Source organism: Chelonia mydas, chromosome 14 (assembly GCF_015237465.2).
Source record: "Chelonia mydas isolate rCheMyd1 chromosome 14, rCheMyd1.pri.v2, whole genome shotgun sequence".
Taxonomy (NCBI): domain Eukaryota; kingdom Metazoa; phylum Chordata; order Testudines; family Cheloniidae; genus Chelonia; species Chelonia mydas.
The window spans coordinates 14,323,562-14,341,725 of record NC_051254.2 but is presented as its reverse complement, the minus strand read 5'-3'; the positions used below and the strand labels follow the sequence as shown (position 1 = coordinate 14,341,725).

General features: G+C 46.4%; 1 protein-coding gene across 1 annotated transcript; it reads right to left on the bottom strand.

The window, feature by feature from the left end:
* Positions 1 to 9,354: 9,354 nt before the first annotated feature.
* On the bottom strand, positions 9,355 to 15,059 carry OTOP2 (otopetrin 2). The gene is made up of 6 exons (XM_007065048.4): positions 14,654 to 15,059; positions 14,015 to 14,151; positions 13,208 to 13,266; positions 12,012 to 12,142; positions 10,494 to 11,389; positions 9,355 to 9,525 (listed from the first exon to the last, which is right to left on the bottom strand). The coding sequence occupies exons 1-6, from the start codon at positions 15,057 to 15,059 to the stop codon at positions 9,355 to 9,357; spliced, it is 1,800 nt and encodes a 599-aa protein (XP_007065110.2).
* Between the last annotated feature and the right edge of the window lie 3,105 nt (positions 15,060 to 18,164).

The following is an 18,164-nucleotide window of genomic DNA, read 5'->3' as shown; positions in this document are numbered from 1 at the left end:
TGCAGCCCTTGAGAGCTAAGAAAACGTTCTGTTCAAAGCCGGTGAAAAGACCCGGCTAGATACTAAAAGATCCAGCATGATTTGCTCTGTTAGTGGGGTAATTTATACACATGTGAAGTCTCTTCCAAGCAATGGACCCAGGCTGATTCAGCTGCTCCAGGCAGCTTAAATACACCAGGGGAAAGCAGATCCCTGGGCAATCAGGGGCTTGCTCACTGGACAAATCTCATTCTGATCGAAAGGGATCCATAGCGATAGAAGACAAACCCAACCCCTTACTTTGTCAGGGGGGTGGAAATGCCAGAACCTCCCTCTCCCCACTTTATCAGGGTGATGATAAATCCCCCCTGGCTTGTGGGGGGGGTACGCGGTCCCAGACCCAGGCATCCTTAGAAAGGACATAGTCTCAGAGCCAAATTTCAGCAGCTGGTGCTAATCCCACCCTCACTCCCTCAGGGGGTGATCCGTAGAGCAAGGGGTGTTAGGGAGAGACGGGGCGGAGACACTTCCTAACTGGAACTACGTCCAGAATAACAGTATCAAAATACATCCATCCTGCTGGAGAGGATTCCCCAAGCCAGCAGAAAAGGGACCCGGCAGGAAGTGCAGGACCACGTCCAACCTTTCTGCCGATTCCCAGGAATGACCCAGAGAAAAGAGAAGCCGAGAAGAGGTGTCCATACTGGCCAGAGCTCTCTATTACGTTCTTACCTCCACACGGCTGGTGAGATCCGCAGGGTGGAAGCAGCAACTGGTGGGACCCGTTTTACATTCTCCAGGCACGCAAAGCTAAAATCACCCCCCGCCCCGCAATGACTGCCGTTCAGCCCCGGCCCTCTCCAGGCTTCTCTAAAGAGCTGCGACAGGCAGGCAAGGGCTGCCAACTGGAAAGTGGAACCTGGGCTCTCACAGCACATTGATTTTTGCCTGTTTACTTTTGGAATATTATTGTCATTATATTAATGACCTCGCTGAGAGGCTCATTAGCTCGGCAGAGGGCAGCCAATAGGAATCGACCCTGGCCAGCCCATGTCAACTGCCTGTTAGTTCTCTACACAGGATGTGCTGACTGGTGAAAACTGCAAGCCCATATGACTAATGCATTTTGAAGCTCCACGGTGTCTGAAAGTCACTTCTCCCTCACTGGCGCACTCAAGGGAGCTCCAGGTGGGGGATGATGGGCAAACTGGGCTGGCTAAAACAACCGGAACTTTCTCCCCGGTCTCAGAATGAACCTCAGCTGAACTGGTTTTGAAAAAAAAGTTTGGATCTCTTTTCACCCCCACCACCATTTTTCATTTTCTCCAAGCCTCTCTGTAGAAACAGGCCAAAAGGGAGGTGGCTTTTTCTTAGGTGATACCAAAACCAGGTGAGTTTGGATCCAGGACTTGTTTTACCTGAGTCTGCAAAGTCTGAGGGTTTTTAGAGACATGGTTGTGCTGTTTGCACGTCTCTGAGCTGTTCTCTTGGGTTCCGGAAGCGGAAAGGTTGGGATACACAGCCAGATCCTCAGCTTCAAATCAATGGAGCTATATCAATTTGTACCAGCTGAGGTTCTGGCTCAGAATGGGAAAAAATGGTCTCAAGGTATTTCCAACCTTGCCAGAAGCAGAAGAGGTGATGAATCTTGGGAGATGGTGGTCAGGAGAAGTGTGTAGCACAGTATGGCTAGACATATGATCAGATAAACATGCAAACTCTTAGGTGCATCTCCAAACCAAACCACAGGAGTACCTGAAGATTAAGTTACCTGTATCACTGCCTGACATGAGAGATGGGCTCCAAAGGAGGAATTCAGAACCAGATCTGAATTTCCAATAGCACAAAATTTTGGGGTGTTCAGATCCTCAAGTGTGCTTTGGGCTCATCTTGATCTGAGCTGTACAACGCTTGTTCTCAGCCTGCTGTATGCTGCCAGCCCCACTGAAGGTGAGTTTCTTTAGACCACTGGAATATTTTTGGCAAATTCGCGCGGACTTCTGGTTTTGGTTGGAAGCCAGGAACAATCCTGGGCTGTTCTTAGCTGAGTTTGTGTTCCCTGAAACTCCAAGTGCAATGTATGGGGTGCAGCTAGAGGTGAAACGACTCTGGGAGAGAGGTTATTAAGAACAGAAACAGTAGCGTTGCAGCTCTGGGGTTGTCACTTTTACAACATGCTTGAGTTCTGAGTCACAAAGTCCCTCCCAAGAGACTGATAAGGAAAGGAAGGAACTATGGGGTGAGATGCAAAGTACTGTCCTGGATCAGAAACTGACTAAGGCACAGAAAACAAGGACAGGAATTATTTATTTGTCAAAAAGTCAAGGGTGGAAGTGCCCCAAAGTTCTGTCCTAGGAATGGCGTTTTAAGGTATTATTCCATGTTATAAACCATCATGCTTCATGGCATAAGCCAGCCAGTAACTGATGGGGAGGTGGGAGTAGGAAGAAATTTCCCCAATCAACAGGTTATTTCATAATAATCCACTACACAGTTTCCTGCACTTACCTCTGAAGCATCTGGTACTGGCCTCTGCCAGAGCAGGATACAGGGCTAGATGGACCACTGTCTGTTCTGGTATGGCATGTCTTATGTATGGGCAATCAACATTTTAGATAGGTAATCAAGCTCCTTTCCTAATGTCCATTTTAAAGCATAGCAGGCCACTGGGCTACTCAAAGATACCATTTGGTAGCCTATATATTTAACAGAAAAAACAGATTTCCATACAGGATAATAACAAACCCAGAATCTTCTTCCCAGAGCACTTGGTGCAATATTGGGAGCCCTCCTGTGGATTTTAAAACCGCAGGCTTAGGTTTTCTGCAGTTGGGTGTGGGTATCTCATGGGCAGGGAAACGGGAATTGGCTTTGCTGAAATCCTAGATTCTACCTTTAGAAGCAGAGCTCCAAATCCCGCCCTCCCCACAGCTTTGGGGAAACCTGGATAGGGATTGGAACCGGGTCATCAACCACTCAAATAGACCAGATCAACCCCCCAGATCTGAACACTCCCTGGGAAGGAAAAGAAGTAAATAAAGTTCCCTTGAGGAATAATAATTGAAGGTTTTAAAAAAAAGTTTTACGGTATTCGAAAGTGGTTCATGAAACTCAACGCTTGAAAAGTGCTGGAAGTTTACAAACCCCGAAACCCAACTGGTTCAGCTTTGCTTAACCCTGAGATTCTGGCCTTGCAGATGCTGAAAAGCACCTCTCTTCAACTATAGCTCTTCCAGTTTTCAAATGTATTGATGCAAGTTGACTCGATACAAGCCAGGGTTAAACCAACTTAAGTGCGTCTACTTTGGGGGTTGCACCAGATTAACGAGGTCAGGTTTTAAATCCATTTTAATTAAACAGGTGCAGTTTTCCAGCATAGAGATGGCTTTCTTTGCTCCCGGGCTGAATCAAAGTCATTAATACCAGAAATAACCTCTTCCCCTCCATTATCTGCAGCATTTTGATTAACAGCTTTCTTTGTGCGCTCAGCATGAATAAGGTTACAGGCTGTCTCTGAGAGTATCTGCCTTGTCACTGAGAGTATCTGCCTAGTCAAACTGTAAATCCAAGCCAAGGCAGTAGGAGGCCACCGTGCTCTGGTGTTTGTCCAACAAGGTTCTGTGGAATGCCTGTTGCCTAATACGCTCCAGAGTACAGCCCCACACCCTTCCCCATCACAGATAGTGTGGAGCTAATTGGCAGTTGAGAGTCTGGTGTGATAAGGTAATTGAGAAGCTCTGATTATGTGCCATTTTCCCCAGAGAACTCTCCATGCACCCTTCCCTTCGCTGCAGCCGAAGGCGGGGGAGCTAACCACCTTAGTGAGCAAAAATGAAGGGGCAATGGCCCAGTGTTGGAGTTGCTCCTCTTCCCGCCCAGCCAGTCCTCAACAAGAACCAGGTCTCACCTCTGGCTCCCACCTGTCCACAAGCAAGCAGCCAGCCTGATTTCCCCACCCCTCAGCAAAGACCCAACCTGGCCTCTCCCCCACCACAAGCAGCTGAATCCACCCACCGACAGCCCTTTGGTGAACTCCCCTCCAAGCGGAAACCCCCTTCCCAGCAAACATCCAACCCCTCAGCCCTCCACAAGCACCCTGCCCCAACCCCACTCTCCCAAACTTCACACCTGACAACTCCCCGCTCCCTGCGTGCACTGAGCAGCGACCTCTTCCGTGGCCAGTGGACTGGACACGTCTCCCACCCAGCTGCTGAGCTGTTGTGATTATCTCCCCCTCCTGCTGCCTCACCTTCAACTAAATCAAAACCTGACCTAGGAAACAAGGAATGGTTCAGAAATCAGGGAAGAGGGACAGATTCGCTGTATCCACGACACCACGGCTCAGGTCAGGCCCTAATCACAGCCTCTTCCTCTCCCTATTGTTCACCTGCCATAAAGCGATTTCTTATCTCCATCTCTTTCTTAGATTGGTTCCCTCTGTGTACTTACATGGTGAAAGGTCCTGGCTTTTGTGTGTTTGATGGCTCAGGGGAGACTCATGTCCTCTCCTGACACCTGGATTTGTATTAGACCTGGCTGGGACTTTCAGGTTTGGGTAGAACCGGCCAAAGCTGTAAAACCCAGCTCTGCATCTGGATGGAGTTCAGGGTTGTCTAGAACTGGAGCTGGTTTGGCCTGTGAACAGGGGAGGGCCCAGCTGTGAAATCCAGATCCAAACTGAAACTCGGGTGAACCTGGGCTCCTCAACCCAAATTCAGGCTAAACAGTGGCCTTCTTCTAAGAGGTGCTGAGCTCCCGCAAACCCCACTGACACCAATGGGAGTGCGCTGGTGCTCAGCACCACTGAAAACCAGGCTCCTTTTACTCTGCATTTAGCAACTGAACCGTAAGGGTGAGGCTCCAGCTTTTTCTCTGTTCCCTGCAGCTCTCATAATTGCTTTGTTTGATGTGATAGTTGTTTGGTTTGTGTCCCATGCAGACATTTGGTTATCTCCCATCTATGCTGCCAGGTGCTGCAGCCCCTAATGGAGATCTGATTTCTGGTCATTCCAAAATGGCTGTATTTGGAGATACCATGAAAAAAAGGCTGGTCCAGAGGTTAAGATGCTGGTCAGGAGACCTAGGTATAAGTCTCTGCCCTGCCACAGACTTCCTGCGTGATCTTAACAAGTCACTCAGCCACCCGGTGCCTCAGTTTCTCCTCTGTAAAATAGTGTGCTCCACCTCACAGGGATTGTGTGAGGGTAAATACTGAAAGATTGTGAGGTGCTCTGTCACTAATGGGGAATGTATAAATATCTTCATGTATCAAATATTTTGATTTGCCATGAAAAAATCATCATTGGGGGTGGAATCCATTACTGATCCTTTTCACTGTTCTGGCTGCAACAAAATATTGATTGAAGGGTTAATTGTCTCACGGTCGTATTCAGTTGAGCTACCTTAGAGTTCTGGAGTGAGTTTCTGGATTCGTATTGGCTAGAAGGGCTTGTGGCCAGTGAAAGGTTTACACATGATTGTGAGTTGCAACTGATGTGCTAAACTGAGCCTGTGTTTAACTAATTGGGCAGAGACTCTGGCTTTGCCTGCAGGCAGAGTGTCTTCTGAACTGGCTAGACAGTGCAGTTTGATGCCCATCAATGCTTGTAAAAATCCCTTTGAGCATTAAATAAACCTTTACCAATTCATTATGGGAAAGAGGTTTTGTTTTTTTTGGTTCTCTTATACGTGAGAGCCCAGAATTATATATTTAGAGATTTTCTACCTGCTCTCTACCTGGACTTTATTTTATTTTTTTACACACAGAATTATACATAGGTGCAAATGTCATATTCGGACAGCTGCCTGACTGTGGGCTCAAAAAGGGAAGATGGGCTTTAAAAATCTTGCGTTAATAACACACCTATCATTGTTTATAGCTAGACATATTAACACAATTGAATAGCAGACAATAGTGGCCAACAATTGGCAATAAAACAGACTTATCTCAGCCACAAACAGCCTTTGCCCACACTCAGGAAGGAGGTGGGTTCCGAGATCTCCTTCTCAAGCAAACACTGGAGTAGAGCTGTACAAATAACTAATTTTTTGGTTTGGTGGCAGAACTGAAACTATGAGAGAAAAAAAATTCATTTTGGGTCAACCTGAATGACTTTTTTTTTCCAAATTTTTTGGTGAACCAAAAAAGTTGAATGTTTATTTGCTTTGGGCTGAATGAAAAGGTTTGATTTGGAGGGTTTTCTAACCTTTTTATTATTATTTTTAAATAAAAATGAAGTCTGAGTTGAAACAAAGTTGTTCTGAATCAGAAGGTCAAAAGGTTTCATTTCAAAAATGTCCAAATGGAACGTTTTGACTTTTCCAGACTTTTTTTCCGACTGAAACAATCTGACTAATTTGACACACATTTGTGAAACATTTTGGTCCACCCAAACCTGCATTTCTGGCTGAGAAAAAGATTTGTTGGAAAAATTTTGCCCAGCTCTACTTGAGAGCCTATTCAAGAGCCACTACTTTGAGTTTTGATGCCCTGGCTTGACCCCCTGCAGCAGACTAAGCAGACAGGTTTTGGCCAGCAGTCCAAGCCTGGGAAACCGCAACAAAGGAGCCAGGAGGGGTTTGAAAAGACAGGCACTCGCTCAAGGGGTAGGAGAGCTTTGGAGGCTGAGATCCAGGTCTTCAGAGGTTAGGGTCTGGCAGTGTCTAGGACTGTAGTTAAGATAGATGTGTGAAGACCTTTTGTTTTAAAATCCTTTTTCTCTTATGTTGTGCGTTGTGTTCCTGTGGTTAAAATCAACAATACATTTGTTTTAAGTCTATACACCACTGGTGGCAATTCCTGAAGGGAAGAAATGCAAGTACCTGAACTCAGTCGGGCCTGTTGGGTAAGTACAGTTGATGCACAGGGTTCTGTAGCCCAAAGAGAGCGGAAAACCTGGGTCCCGATTCCTGTGGGGGTGGACTTGGAGAGACCAGAGAGGGATCAGAGTTATAGCTAGTCCTGTAAACTTGACAGAGGGTAACATGTTCTGAAGGCAAATAATAAGGAAAGTACAATTCACCAGCAGGAGTAAATTCTTCAGAGGGAGAACTTAAGATTCTGGCTAGGTTTTTTTTGTCCAGCCAGTTCCTAGTTCATTCACTTATTTCTCTTACATGTTAATTTGTAACCTCTGAAGAGCTGGTCTTAAAAAAAGTTCTAATGGGCTTTGAGTCTAGTGGAGAAAGGCATTACAAGAACCAATGACTGGGAGATCCCTCCTTGACCTGCTTGCTTAATGATCTAGGATTTTAAACCGAACAACAAATGACATTCATTTTCACTCTTAGCAGCTAGACGCTGTATTGCAAATTATTGGGAAAATGTGACACCTCCACCCTATGGAATTGTGGTATAGTAAAATACAGACTGTTCTTGTAATGGAAAAGCTTTCACACCAAGGACATACACAAGAGGAGAACTAAAAAGAGGAAGGGTATTTAGAAGAGGGATCCCCAGCCAGCAAGTCAGAATCTTTAGCCAGGTTCTTTGAATATTAACCTGATCCTGAATATGTAATATATGATGTAGTAGGCTAACATTTTAGTGTAGCTTTGCCTTAATAAAAAAACTAAAAGAAAAGCATCCAATGGCTGGAAGTTAAAGCCAAACAAATTCAAATTAGAAATAAGGCACATATTTTAACCAGTGAGGGTGATTAACCATTGGCACAAACTACCGAGGGGAGAGGTGAATTATCTCTCTTGATGTCTTCAGATCAAGACTGCACACCTTTCTGGAAGATAAGCTTTTGTGAAACACAAGTTAATGGACTCAATAGAGAGGTAAATGGTGAAATTCTATGGCCTGCAATATACAGCAGGTCAGACTAGATGCTCTAATGGTCTCTTTTGGCCTTAAAATCTATGAATTGTTGAAATGTGAACTCTTTTTTGGGGCAAAATATTTCAACCACCTCAAAATCTTTGTTTTTCCCTCTCACTCTGGTGTTCCATGGACCGAACCTACACGTTACTCTAGCTGGCTGGTGAAAAATAAACTCTGCTCAGTAAAGTAATATGATTTTCATTTATTCTTTTATTTGAGAAATATACAAATAGCCTCAGGAAATGATTGCTAATTTTCATCAGCTCTGCGATTTTCCTCTTCAGTACAATGAAATTTCTTTCTTTCTTACAAACATAACTTTGTAAGAGAGAGACATTGAGCTGTGCCATGTTGACTCATTTGCTGATACTTATATGCACCAGCCAAACGAAGCATGGCGTGTTTAGAGTTCATGAGGCTTGCTTCAGGTTAGGCAGATACCATATGGATCAGTTCCACTCTCTGATGCACAGGTCTCCAAATGAAATCACTGGCAGCCCTGTGTGTTCATCTAAGGTCAGGAAATCTGGCCTGTAGAATGAATTGGATCTCCAATGTGTGCATTGTGTGGCACTGTGAACATTTAGCCATTCATTATTACACTGAAAATCAATAAATAATTTTTTTATATAAAATAAGTTCATATGTTTTTTAAAAAATCATTAAACTATTTAAAAAATCCTTTTAATTCTTGTAATAGAATTAACCGTCGGCCCTGATTCAGGAAAGACCTTAAGCACGTGCTTAAGTCTATTCCTATTCAGGACTGCACTTAACCATGTGCTAAGAGCCCGTTGGCTTCAGTGGGAATTCAGCACACGAGTAGGTGCTGTCCGGAATAAGGATGCTTTCAGTCATTCTGGGCCTTGGCTGATCAGCAGCTATACAGTCTCAATGAGGAGAAAGGGGATGTGATCAAAGACAGTATTGCAAAGCCGTCAGGACTGTGGTCGGATAGTGGGGAGAAGAGAATTCTAATGCGATTCCAAAAGCCTTCAACATCCACCAGTTCAGTTTTCATGTCTGTGAGCTTGATTCTTCTCCTTTGCAATGGCTCTCCCAGCGGTGGGATGTAGCTTTGTGTCCCATTTGCCTTGCGCACCTGAGTTATGTCATTGAAGCCAATGGATCTCTTAAAGCGAACGGGATTCAGCCTGCACATAGATGGGCTCTGACAAGGTACCGAGTGCCCCCTGGGAGAATGAAGTCAATGACATTGGGAGCAGGCGGCAGGATCAGGCCCTTAGGAGGAAGGGGTATCGATTTAAATGAACTGCACGTGGTTTTCATTGCCCTACTTTGTACACGTTCCACTTTTCTAAAAGCCTTAGAATTTAAAGCAATAATTGAAATCAAACACGCGCACTCATACATGAGTAGAAAACAACATCTGGGACTATGAGTGGGTTATTTCCACGGCGGTGCAGTAATGCCCTGTCATCGCTAGGGCTTGAGATGCATGCAACCCCCAAACCCTTCAGTACAGCCGCTCAGACTTTCAGTCCCGGGGCGGGAAAGGTGGGTTGATGGAGCAGGTGTTCTTCCTTTTAGGACATGATGTAGACCTCCAGTAGGCTGGCCACCGCGTGCATGCGGTAGAAGATCCCGAAGGGCAGGCAAATGTCCACAATGGCAGCCCACATCGAGTAGCCGTAGAAGTTGAGTTCCTTGTCGTTGTCGAACTGCGGCCGGGCGCCGAATGCTGGCATGATCCAGAGCTGTTTGGAGGTGGGAAACAAACGTGACAGTCTCAGTGAGAGGGATGGGATGGGGTGAGAAGCTGTAGCTGCTGTTAAGAGCTTCAAAGGGCAGAAGAGTCAGGGAGAAGGGAAAGGATAAATCTTCTAAATTCAGGACCATATTAGAGACAGAAAAAGAGTGGAGACTCTTTATCTAAATCGTCTCTGCCTGGTTTGTTCAGAAGCCATAGCTCCTGTGAAATGTGTGTATTTCCTCCACAGCTTTCCTGTAAATCAAAATGCCTTCAAAACACTGCGGGGGAAGGAAGGGGGTCATGCTACATTTAATTGGCTTCCCTTAGGGCTTACAATGAAAATCGTGGCTGCTAATCAAGTGTAATTGCTAATCAAAGGCAGGCTTCTAAGTGAAGCTCTTCGGGGCCAGATTCTGCTCTGAGCTACACCTGTCAATAGAGATCCTGAGAGTACAATTTGACCCATGGGGTGAAATCCTGGCCCCACTGAGGTCAATGGAAGTTCTGTCATTGGCTTTAATGGAGCTAGGATTTCACGCATTCTACTTCAATACTGATCACCTGATATCATGTCTTTTGCTGTCTAACATATAACAAAATGGCTTAGATCAGGCTCTAAATGCCTTTTCCCTACATTAAAAACATAGCATCAAAGGATTAAGCTTAATGAAAAATATTGGGCCCCAATTCTCCTCTCCTTTGCACTGATTCTACAACATTATAGGCTCCAGTTCTCTGCTGGCATAAATGGGCAAAAAGCCACTGAAATCAAGGGAGCTGTGCCTAGTTACACCAGCAGAGACTGTTTTCCAATAACTCCACTGACTTCAATGCAGCAACTTCTGATTTAAGTGAGAGATTTAAGGTAAGAAAAAGGAACATTTTCCTCAGACCACATCCTCTTGGACATGACTTCCTGCCCTCCACTGACCCCCCCACCTCCCAAAAAATCCCTTTCTGACTGTCACTTACAATTACGTTGCACAGGAGCAGGAACAAGGAGATCTCCTTTAGGAACTTCCTCCTCCATTTCACCTTCTTGGGGACTATTATGGACTGCACCACGTCTGAAGGCTGAATTGCTACCGCACCTTGACCGTGGGGCAAGGGGGATGGCAGGGCACTGCTGCTTTCGGGGACGCGAAGGGATACAGCATTGATGTTGACAAAGGTGAGTCCATATAGGTCCTTCTGGTGAGGATGAATTTTGTGGTCATCTTCTGGGGGCTGCCGATGAAGGCCTTCGATGATGAAGATGTTCTGGAAGGTGTGCTGGGCGATCATCAGCAGTGAGTAGGTCAAGTTGAGGGCACTTATGGCGTCCCTTGGAGTGCTGGCCACCACAGCCACAATGGAGTAGTAGGAGATAGCATATTGCCCCACGGCAGCCCCCAGCAATAAGGCCATGTCCAAAGTCCTGGTTGGATTCTTGTGGTGGTCCATGTCTCTCTTATCAAACCTGTAGACAATGGAACCTCCGATGCAGACAAGAGACATCAGGCTCAGGCAAACTATGTTGAAGGTGTAATACATGATGAGTGCTTCATTTTTCTTGTCTGGCTGGCCACTGGCATTCACCTGCACCTCATAAACAATAAGGACCGCCAGGCCGCTCACCAGTATCAACAGCCCCAAAATGATGCCCACAAAGAAGGTCCTTCTGAAGAGCCTGAACTTCAGGTGGTGGATATGGTGGGTGTGGTGGTCTATGAGGCGTCCAACGTTCTTCCACATCACATACAGCATGGCAGAGGCAAAGAGACTGTACTCAATGTTGAAGGGATACAACCAAAAATAGCCACTCTGGAAGATCTTGCAAATTTCACTGGTACAACTACAGCCTTCTATTGCGTCACTTGCCGTTCCAGCTGGAACAGGAAAAACACATACATGTTACATTGTTACTGTGGGGAACAAGCACTTGTTAACAGACCTGAAGAGCCTCACTCTGGAGAATGATGGTCACTAAAATGCAGGACCAAAGATACAAGTAGATTTCAGGACCCCAAAACCCAGGGTTGCCTGGACACTGAGAGTCCGCCCATTGAAACCTCAGCCTCCCTTTGGTTTCTGCCTTTCGGGATTGCTTTCCCCCTTGTCAAACAATTGGTTTAGTGAACATTCTTCTCTTATCTGGGCTTGTCTAGAATCCCTTCTTCCTTCCTTTCCTCTTCCACCCTGGTTCTTTCTTTCATTCTCTCTCTTTCCTTTTCTTTTCCTCCTCTCCCCTCCTCCTCCTCTGTTCATTCTAGATTCTCCCTCCATCCCCATGACTCCTGCTGGACACAAAGCAAGACACGAATGCTAAGGTCCAGATTGGAATACCCCTACTCACACAAGCACCTTACTCTGAGCAGTCCCCTTGCATTCACTCATCAATGAAATTGCTACTGAGCCGGAGTAAGGGTATCAGACTCTGATCCGGAGAAAGACTTCTAACTCCGTAGCCTCAGCTCCAGAATTAGCTGGGTTTACTAATGGGCAAATTACCTTTCATGATCCATCTGTGTGTTCCTTCTGTTACATTCTGGAATTTTGTGTGTGATTTATGCACGGACTCATCCGTTACGGCCGACATCCACACGGCTAGATTAGTGGTCAACGTCAGCATCAAGCCACACCTGTATGAGAGAAGAGACAGATAGAATCAAGGCAAAGTCTGCTTCTCTGGCACCTATCCTCTCTAGGCCTCAATGCACTCTTCAAACATGAGTGAATTAAGCCTTGCCTCTGTGAGGCAGGCAAGTATCAGTATCCCTGTTTTATATATGGAGAAACTGAGGCACAGGGAGGGGAAGTGACTTTCCCCCAGTCACACAGGGAGCCTGTAGCAGGGTCAGGAAGAGAACCCAGGTGTCCTGATTCCCTGTCTGCTGCCCTAACTGCTCTCTCTCATTCCCTTCACTCTTCATACCATCTACCCTGCCCGGTAAGCACCAACTAAGTCTCGTCTCTCACTGTTTCTGGCTCAGTCTGTCACAGGGTGTGGATGGAAGTATGTAGAGTAAATCGGTCAGGGTTGGCCTGTCCAGAAAGGTGGATCCAGTCTTGCGAAAGTGAATATGATCATCTGAGGTCTGGTTTCTCATTCCATCAGCCTTTTGATCTTCCTGACGCTCCTTTGTGTTCCTTCCTAGTACTGGAGAAGTGACCAGGACTTTTTTTTAAAATTTAAGTATTATGTGCTAGTGTAAGGCTGTGCCCCTGCATGGGGATCAGTCTTCCTGCTTCTGGATCTTAAAGGGTGAGCTGCTAGTACAGGAGCGCCCATGGTAGCCGGCTCATTAACATCTATCTGTGGGTCAACCATCACTAAAGGGGGACAGAGTGCCACACTGCGTGGGCCGGGATTACATTGGAGAGGCGCTCAAACCAAAACCCTGGCTCTGCCTCTCAGTTTTGCAGCTGGCCCCCATTTCTACAGCTTACTGAACCTGATCTGTGAATGGACCCTCCCCTTTTAGCACTTTAGGGTAGCTGGGAACCAAGTGGCAGCTCTCCACTTTTCACCACGGGGCCATCTCTTCTGTGTGCCTGGTAGGATAATCCTGTAACAGACCCATTGACATGAAAGAATGTAGGAATGTTCCCCCTGTAGCTGCAGCGAATTGCAGGGGAGGCTCGCAGCGGCAGAGGAATGGGGACCAGTGCAGAAGAGAACATGCCCAGCTGGGAGAAATACTCGCCTGGTAACGTCCAGGTGCACGTGAATGCAGTCTTTGGCAGAAATCCACAGAAAGTACGTCTGGAAGAAATATAAGCGTTGATTAAGACTGACCCTCAAAGTGGCAGCGTCAGACTAGAAACAGACCCGGTCACTTCCATGCTCTGCAGAATGAAAGTCAGGCCCTGCCCTATTCTTTGCTGCACTAGGCCCATTTTCCCAACCATGTCGCTCCTCTGCCATCCATTCCTGCCCCATTCACTTTGCCTTGTGCTGTAGCACTCCCATGCTCTCCACTCTGCCTCCGCAGCTCCTTCTTCTGCCCACCATTGCTGCACATCAGGCTGCTCCTGCTTATCCCTTGCTCCCATCCAGCCCTCTCCGCTCCACAGTATTGACATCCATCAGGGGTTCCCAACCTGGGGGTTGAGACCCCACAGGCAATCATGAACAGATTTCAGGGGTTACGGCCATCCTGCCCTTTCCATGTTGCTAAATGGGAGAGAAGTCCTGGCTAGAACCTGGCCGGGGGGTTCAGGTGACCAGTCCTGCTATGCAAATAATAGCAGGTCTTAGTATGGAAAAGAGTTATGAACCTTGACCTAGAGCAAGTCACCGCAGATCAAATATGGTTTGGCGGACGGGGAAGTGTGCTCCCTGAGGAGTTTAGTCAGCTGAGTTTGCTCTGCTAGGTTAGAACGGATCTAGGAGTGAGCTAAGCTCGCTGGGCAGAGACCGGTCCAAGAGCGATCAGCACCCCGGGAAGGTCAAGCATTGTCCCTGAGCTCACCCCACCTGTCCCCCGGGCACTGAAAGAGACCACGCTCACCTGGATGATCACAAACACAGCCTGCACGATAGGGTAGATAATTTTGATGGCGGACAGGCAGTTGTAGAAGCTGGAGTAATACCCAGTTTTAAACACGTCCATCACGAGGGTGAAAATGGCAAACAAAACCAGGCCTCCTGTTGAGGAAGCAAAGGCAATTAGAGATGACGTGCGCATGGTGGGGGTGGACAGGTAGACGTAGGTGAGCCCACACTTGTCTAGACAGACAGCGGAGGGAGAGAAATGGCATTGCCATGTAGAGGCAGATGGCGTTTTGGGCTTCCCCTTTATAGGAGTCCCAGTTTTCTTTTTACCCTAAAGCCTACAAATCCTCTGCACCAACAGCCCTTGGAATGGCGAATGACGAGGCTGAAAAATAACAGAGTACGTTGGAGAACCCTCCTGTGTAAGTACCGGATCCAGCAGGTTAATGAGACTGATCATTGGAGCAGTCAAACCCTCAGACCCAGAGCACTAAGGAAAGGAACCTTCTGAAGTTCTCTGTGAGTGATGTTTTGAGAAGGGCCCCTAGGAGGCCATCTGGGCAATGCTTTGCCCACAGAGTGCTTAGCTTGTATGGGATCCCATCTCCACCCACCCCCCCGCCACCCCAAGGTATCACCCATGGTGGCTTTCTACCTCTCAGCCAGACAGGTCCCGCATGGGAGTCCTTGTAGAGGATGGCATCCTGGCGCTTAGTGGTGACGATGAGGTAGAAGAGTGTCCAGGCAATACAGATCAGCATCATGACGGTCAGCAGGAAAAACACGTCATAGTCGTGCACAGCTACCTGGTTGAAGGCCGCACTGCTCACCAGGGTGCAGGCCAGTAGCACCAAATTGACGGCCAGCAGGACTGAGAACATGCGGCCTCCTTTCTTCCAGATCTCCTTGGGGTTGTGCATCGAGGGGGGCGAGTGCGGATGGTGGCCCAAGGAGCCTGTTGGGCTGGAGGCCCTGCTGGCAATGTCTTCTCTCTGACCAGAGCCCATGATGGAGTCTTCGCGACTGATCTCGCTGTCTGTCTGCACGGGCTTCTCTGTCATGGTTCAACTAATGCCAAAGCCAAGTGTTATTGCTGTCAGGAACAGAACCCCAGAAATAAAAGGATCACTCCATCTGAATCAAAGAATCATAGAATCATAGGACTGAAATGGACCTCGAGAGGTCATCTAGTCCAGTCCCCTGCACTCATGGCAGGACTAAGTATTATCTAGACCATCCCTGACAGGTATTTGTCTGACCTGCTCTTAAAAGTCTCCAATGATGGAGACCCCACAACCTCCCTAGGCAATTTATTCCAGTGCTTAAGCTTCCTGACTGTTCAGAAGTTTTTCCTAATGTCCAACTTAAACCTCCCTTGCTGCAATTTAAGCCCATTGCTTCTTGTCCTATTCTCAGAGGTTAAGGAGAACAATTTACCTCCCTCTTCCTTGTAACAACCTTTTATACACTTGAAAACTGTTATCATGTCCCCTCTTGGTCTTCTCTTCTCCAGACTAAACAACCTCAATTTTTTCAGTCTTCCCACACAGGTCATGTTATCTAGACCTTTAATCATTTTTGTTGGTCTTCTCTGGACTTTCTTCAATTTGTCCACATCTTTCCTGAAATGTGGCGCCCAGAACTGGACACAATACTCCAATTGAGGCCTAATCAGCATAGAGTAGAGTGGAAGAATGACTTCTTGTGTCTTGCTTACAACACTCCTGCTAGTACATCCCAGAATGATGTTTGCTTTTTTTGCAACAGCGTTACACTGTTGACTCTCATTTTGCTTGTGGTCCCCCTGGATCCCTTTCTGCAGTACTGCTTCCTAAGCAGTCTTTTCCCATTTTGTATGTGTGCAACTGATTGTTCCTATGTGGAGTACTTTGCATTTGTCCGTATTGAATTCTCTAGTTTGTCCAGATCATTTTGAATTTTAATCCTATCCTCCAAAGCACTTGCAATCCCTCCCAGCTTGGTATCGTCCGCAAACTTTATAAGTGTACTCTCTATGCCATTATCTAAATCATTGATTAAGATAGTGAACAGAACAGGACCCAGAACTGATCCTTGCGGGACCCCACTTGTTATGCCCTTCCAGCTTGACTGTGACCCACTGACAAATATGCTCTGGGAATGGTTTTCCAACCAGTTATGCACCCACCTTATAGTAGCTCCATCTAGGTTGTATTTCCCTAGTTTTGTTTATGAGAAGGTCATGGGAGATGGTATCAAAAGCCTTACTAAAGTCAAGATGTACCCATCTACTGCTTCCCCCTTTCCCTCCCCCAATCCACAAGGCTTGCTACCCTGTCAAAGAAAGCGATTAGGTTGGTTTGACATGATTTGTTCTTGACAAATCCATGGTGACTGTTACTTATCACCTTATTATCTTCTAGGTTTTTGCAAATTGATTGCTTTATTTGCTCCATTATCTTTCTGGGTACAGAAGTTAAGCTGACTGGTCTGTAATTCCCTGGGTTGTCCTTATTTCCCTTTTTATGGATGGGCACTATATTTGCCCTTTTCCAGGCCTCTGGAATCTCTCCTGTCTTCCATGACTTTTCAAAGATAATCGCTAATGGCTCAGATATCTCCTCAGCCAGCTCCTTGAGTATTCTAGGATGTATTTCATCAGACCCTGGTGACTTGAAGACATCTAATTTGCCTAAGTAATTCCTAACTTGTTCTTTCCCTATTTTAGCCTCTGATCCTACCTCATTTTCACTGGCATTCACTATGCTTGAAGTCGGATCACTACTATTTTCTCACAGGGTGGCACCTTTTGTGCAGCATGCGCATGCCCTGCTCCTGCTGTTGTTGGAATGAGATTCAGGGTTGAACCAAAGGGGAGGGTGAGAGGCAGGGGGTTCAAGGGAGATGGAACAGTGGGGGAGGACGCAGAAGCCAGCATGCACTAAAACTAAGGATGAGCTGACTTCTGACGTTTCTCTCTCCAAACTCCCCACGCATTCAGAGAAACACCTGCTGCAACTGCGTTTCTCTGAAGGAACTTTGCCAGCCAGCACGCTCTTGGGATAAGATCCGGTGAGGAGCCGACATGGAGGACTAGAGAATGGTCAGTAGCACAGGTGAGTGCAGCTCCTGGGAGGAGGCACATGAGGGGACTTCCCCCCTGCCTGGCTTTGTACCATTCTGGTGGTGTTCCCCTCAATTCAAGGTGTGTAACTCCTCCTGGGGTTGCACCTTTTGTGCTGTGTGCATGCCTTGCTTCCACTGTTAGTGGAATGAGATTCAGTATCTGTCTCTGCTAAAGGGAATCATTAGATCTGAAGAAGCCTGTTTAAAAGGGCAGCAAGACATTTCCTCAGTAGCATTTGGTCACTGAGACCCTATGGGCTGCGCTCACTGTTTTGTCACTTTTGAAAACTCAAATCAATGCTTGAGAGCTAATTCAATGCCAGTTTAACACAAATATTAACTCCCCAGGGTAACACACCCCTAATATATAATATAACATTTAAATGTTTATTGACATGAACTGTTGGAAGGCATGAGAATGCAGGCAAGATCAAAGGTCTTAGGGCAAATGACCAACATGGTTGGATTTAAATGCCAGCCACAAAACGTGCAGACAAAATGTCATGCTTCCTGCAAAGAAACAGACCTATTACAATGATAAACCTAATAGAATAGGAATCCATTAGAAAAACACAGTGTAGTTTGCAGCAAGCTTAGGCACTAAAACAGGCTCCTTAGTGAGCTTGTCTAGCCTTCCAACTCCTCCAAAGCCTGTTACAAATAGGTTAAGCTCAGTGCTTTATTAATATTTTATAAAACTTTGAATTTATCACTAGGGAAACCTGGGCTGAAGTATCTCTGAGAGCAAAGCTATTATTAAAGCCAAAAGTCATTCCACCAACCTGCTTTTACGCCTGCCAACAGATTCTCTGATCTTACCTGGGCTGCTACACGAGGTTCCTCTTCCCTCAAATCTTGACAGTCGCAGAATTTATATCTATTTGGGCATCGTCTTGATTTACACCATCTCTGGAGCTGACAGTGCTGTTTCATAAACCTCTCAGTGAAACTCCCATGATCCATTGTGTGCAATGGGCTGGTTTTGGGGAAGAAAGAGATGGGGAGATAAGAGTTATTTGCTTTTGAAGGGCACGAGGTATGAACATTACTGAGCATGGCAT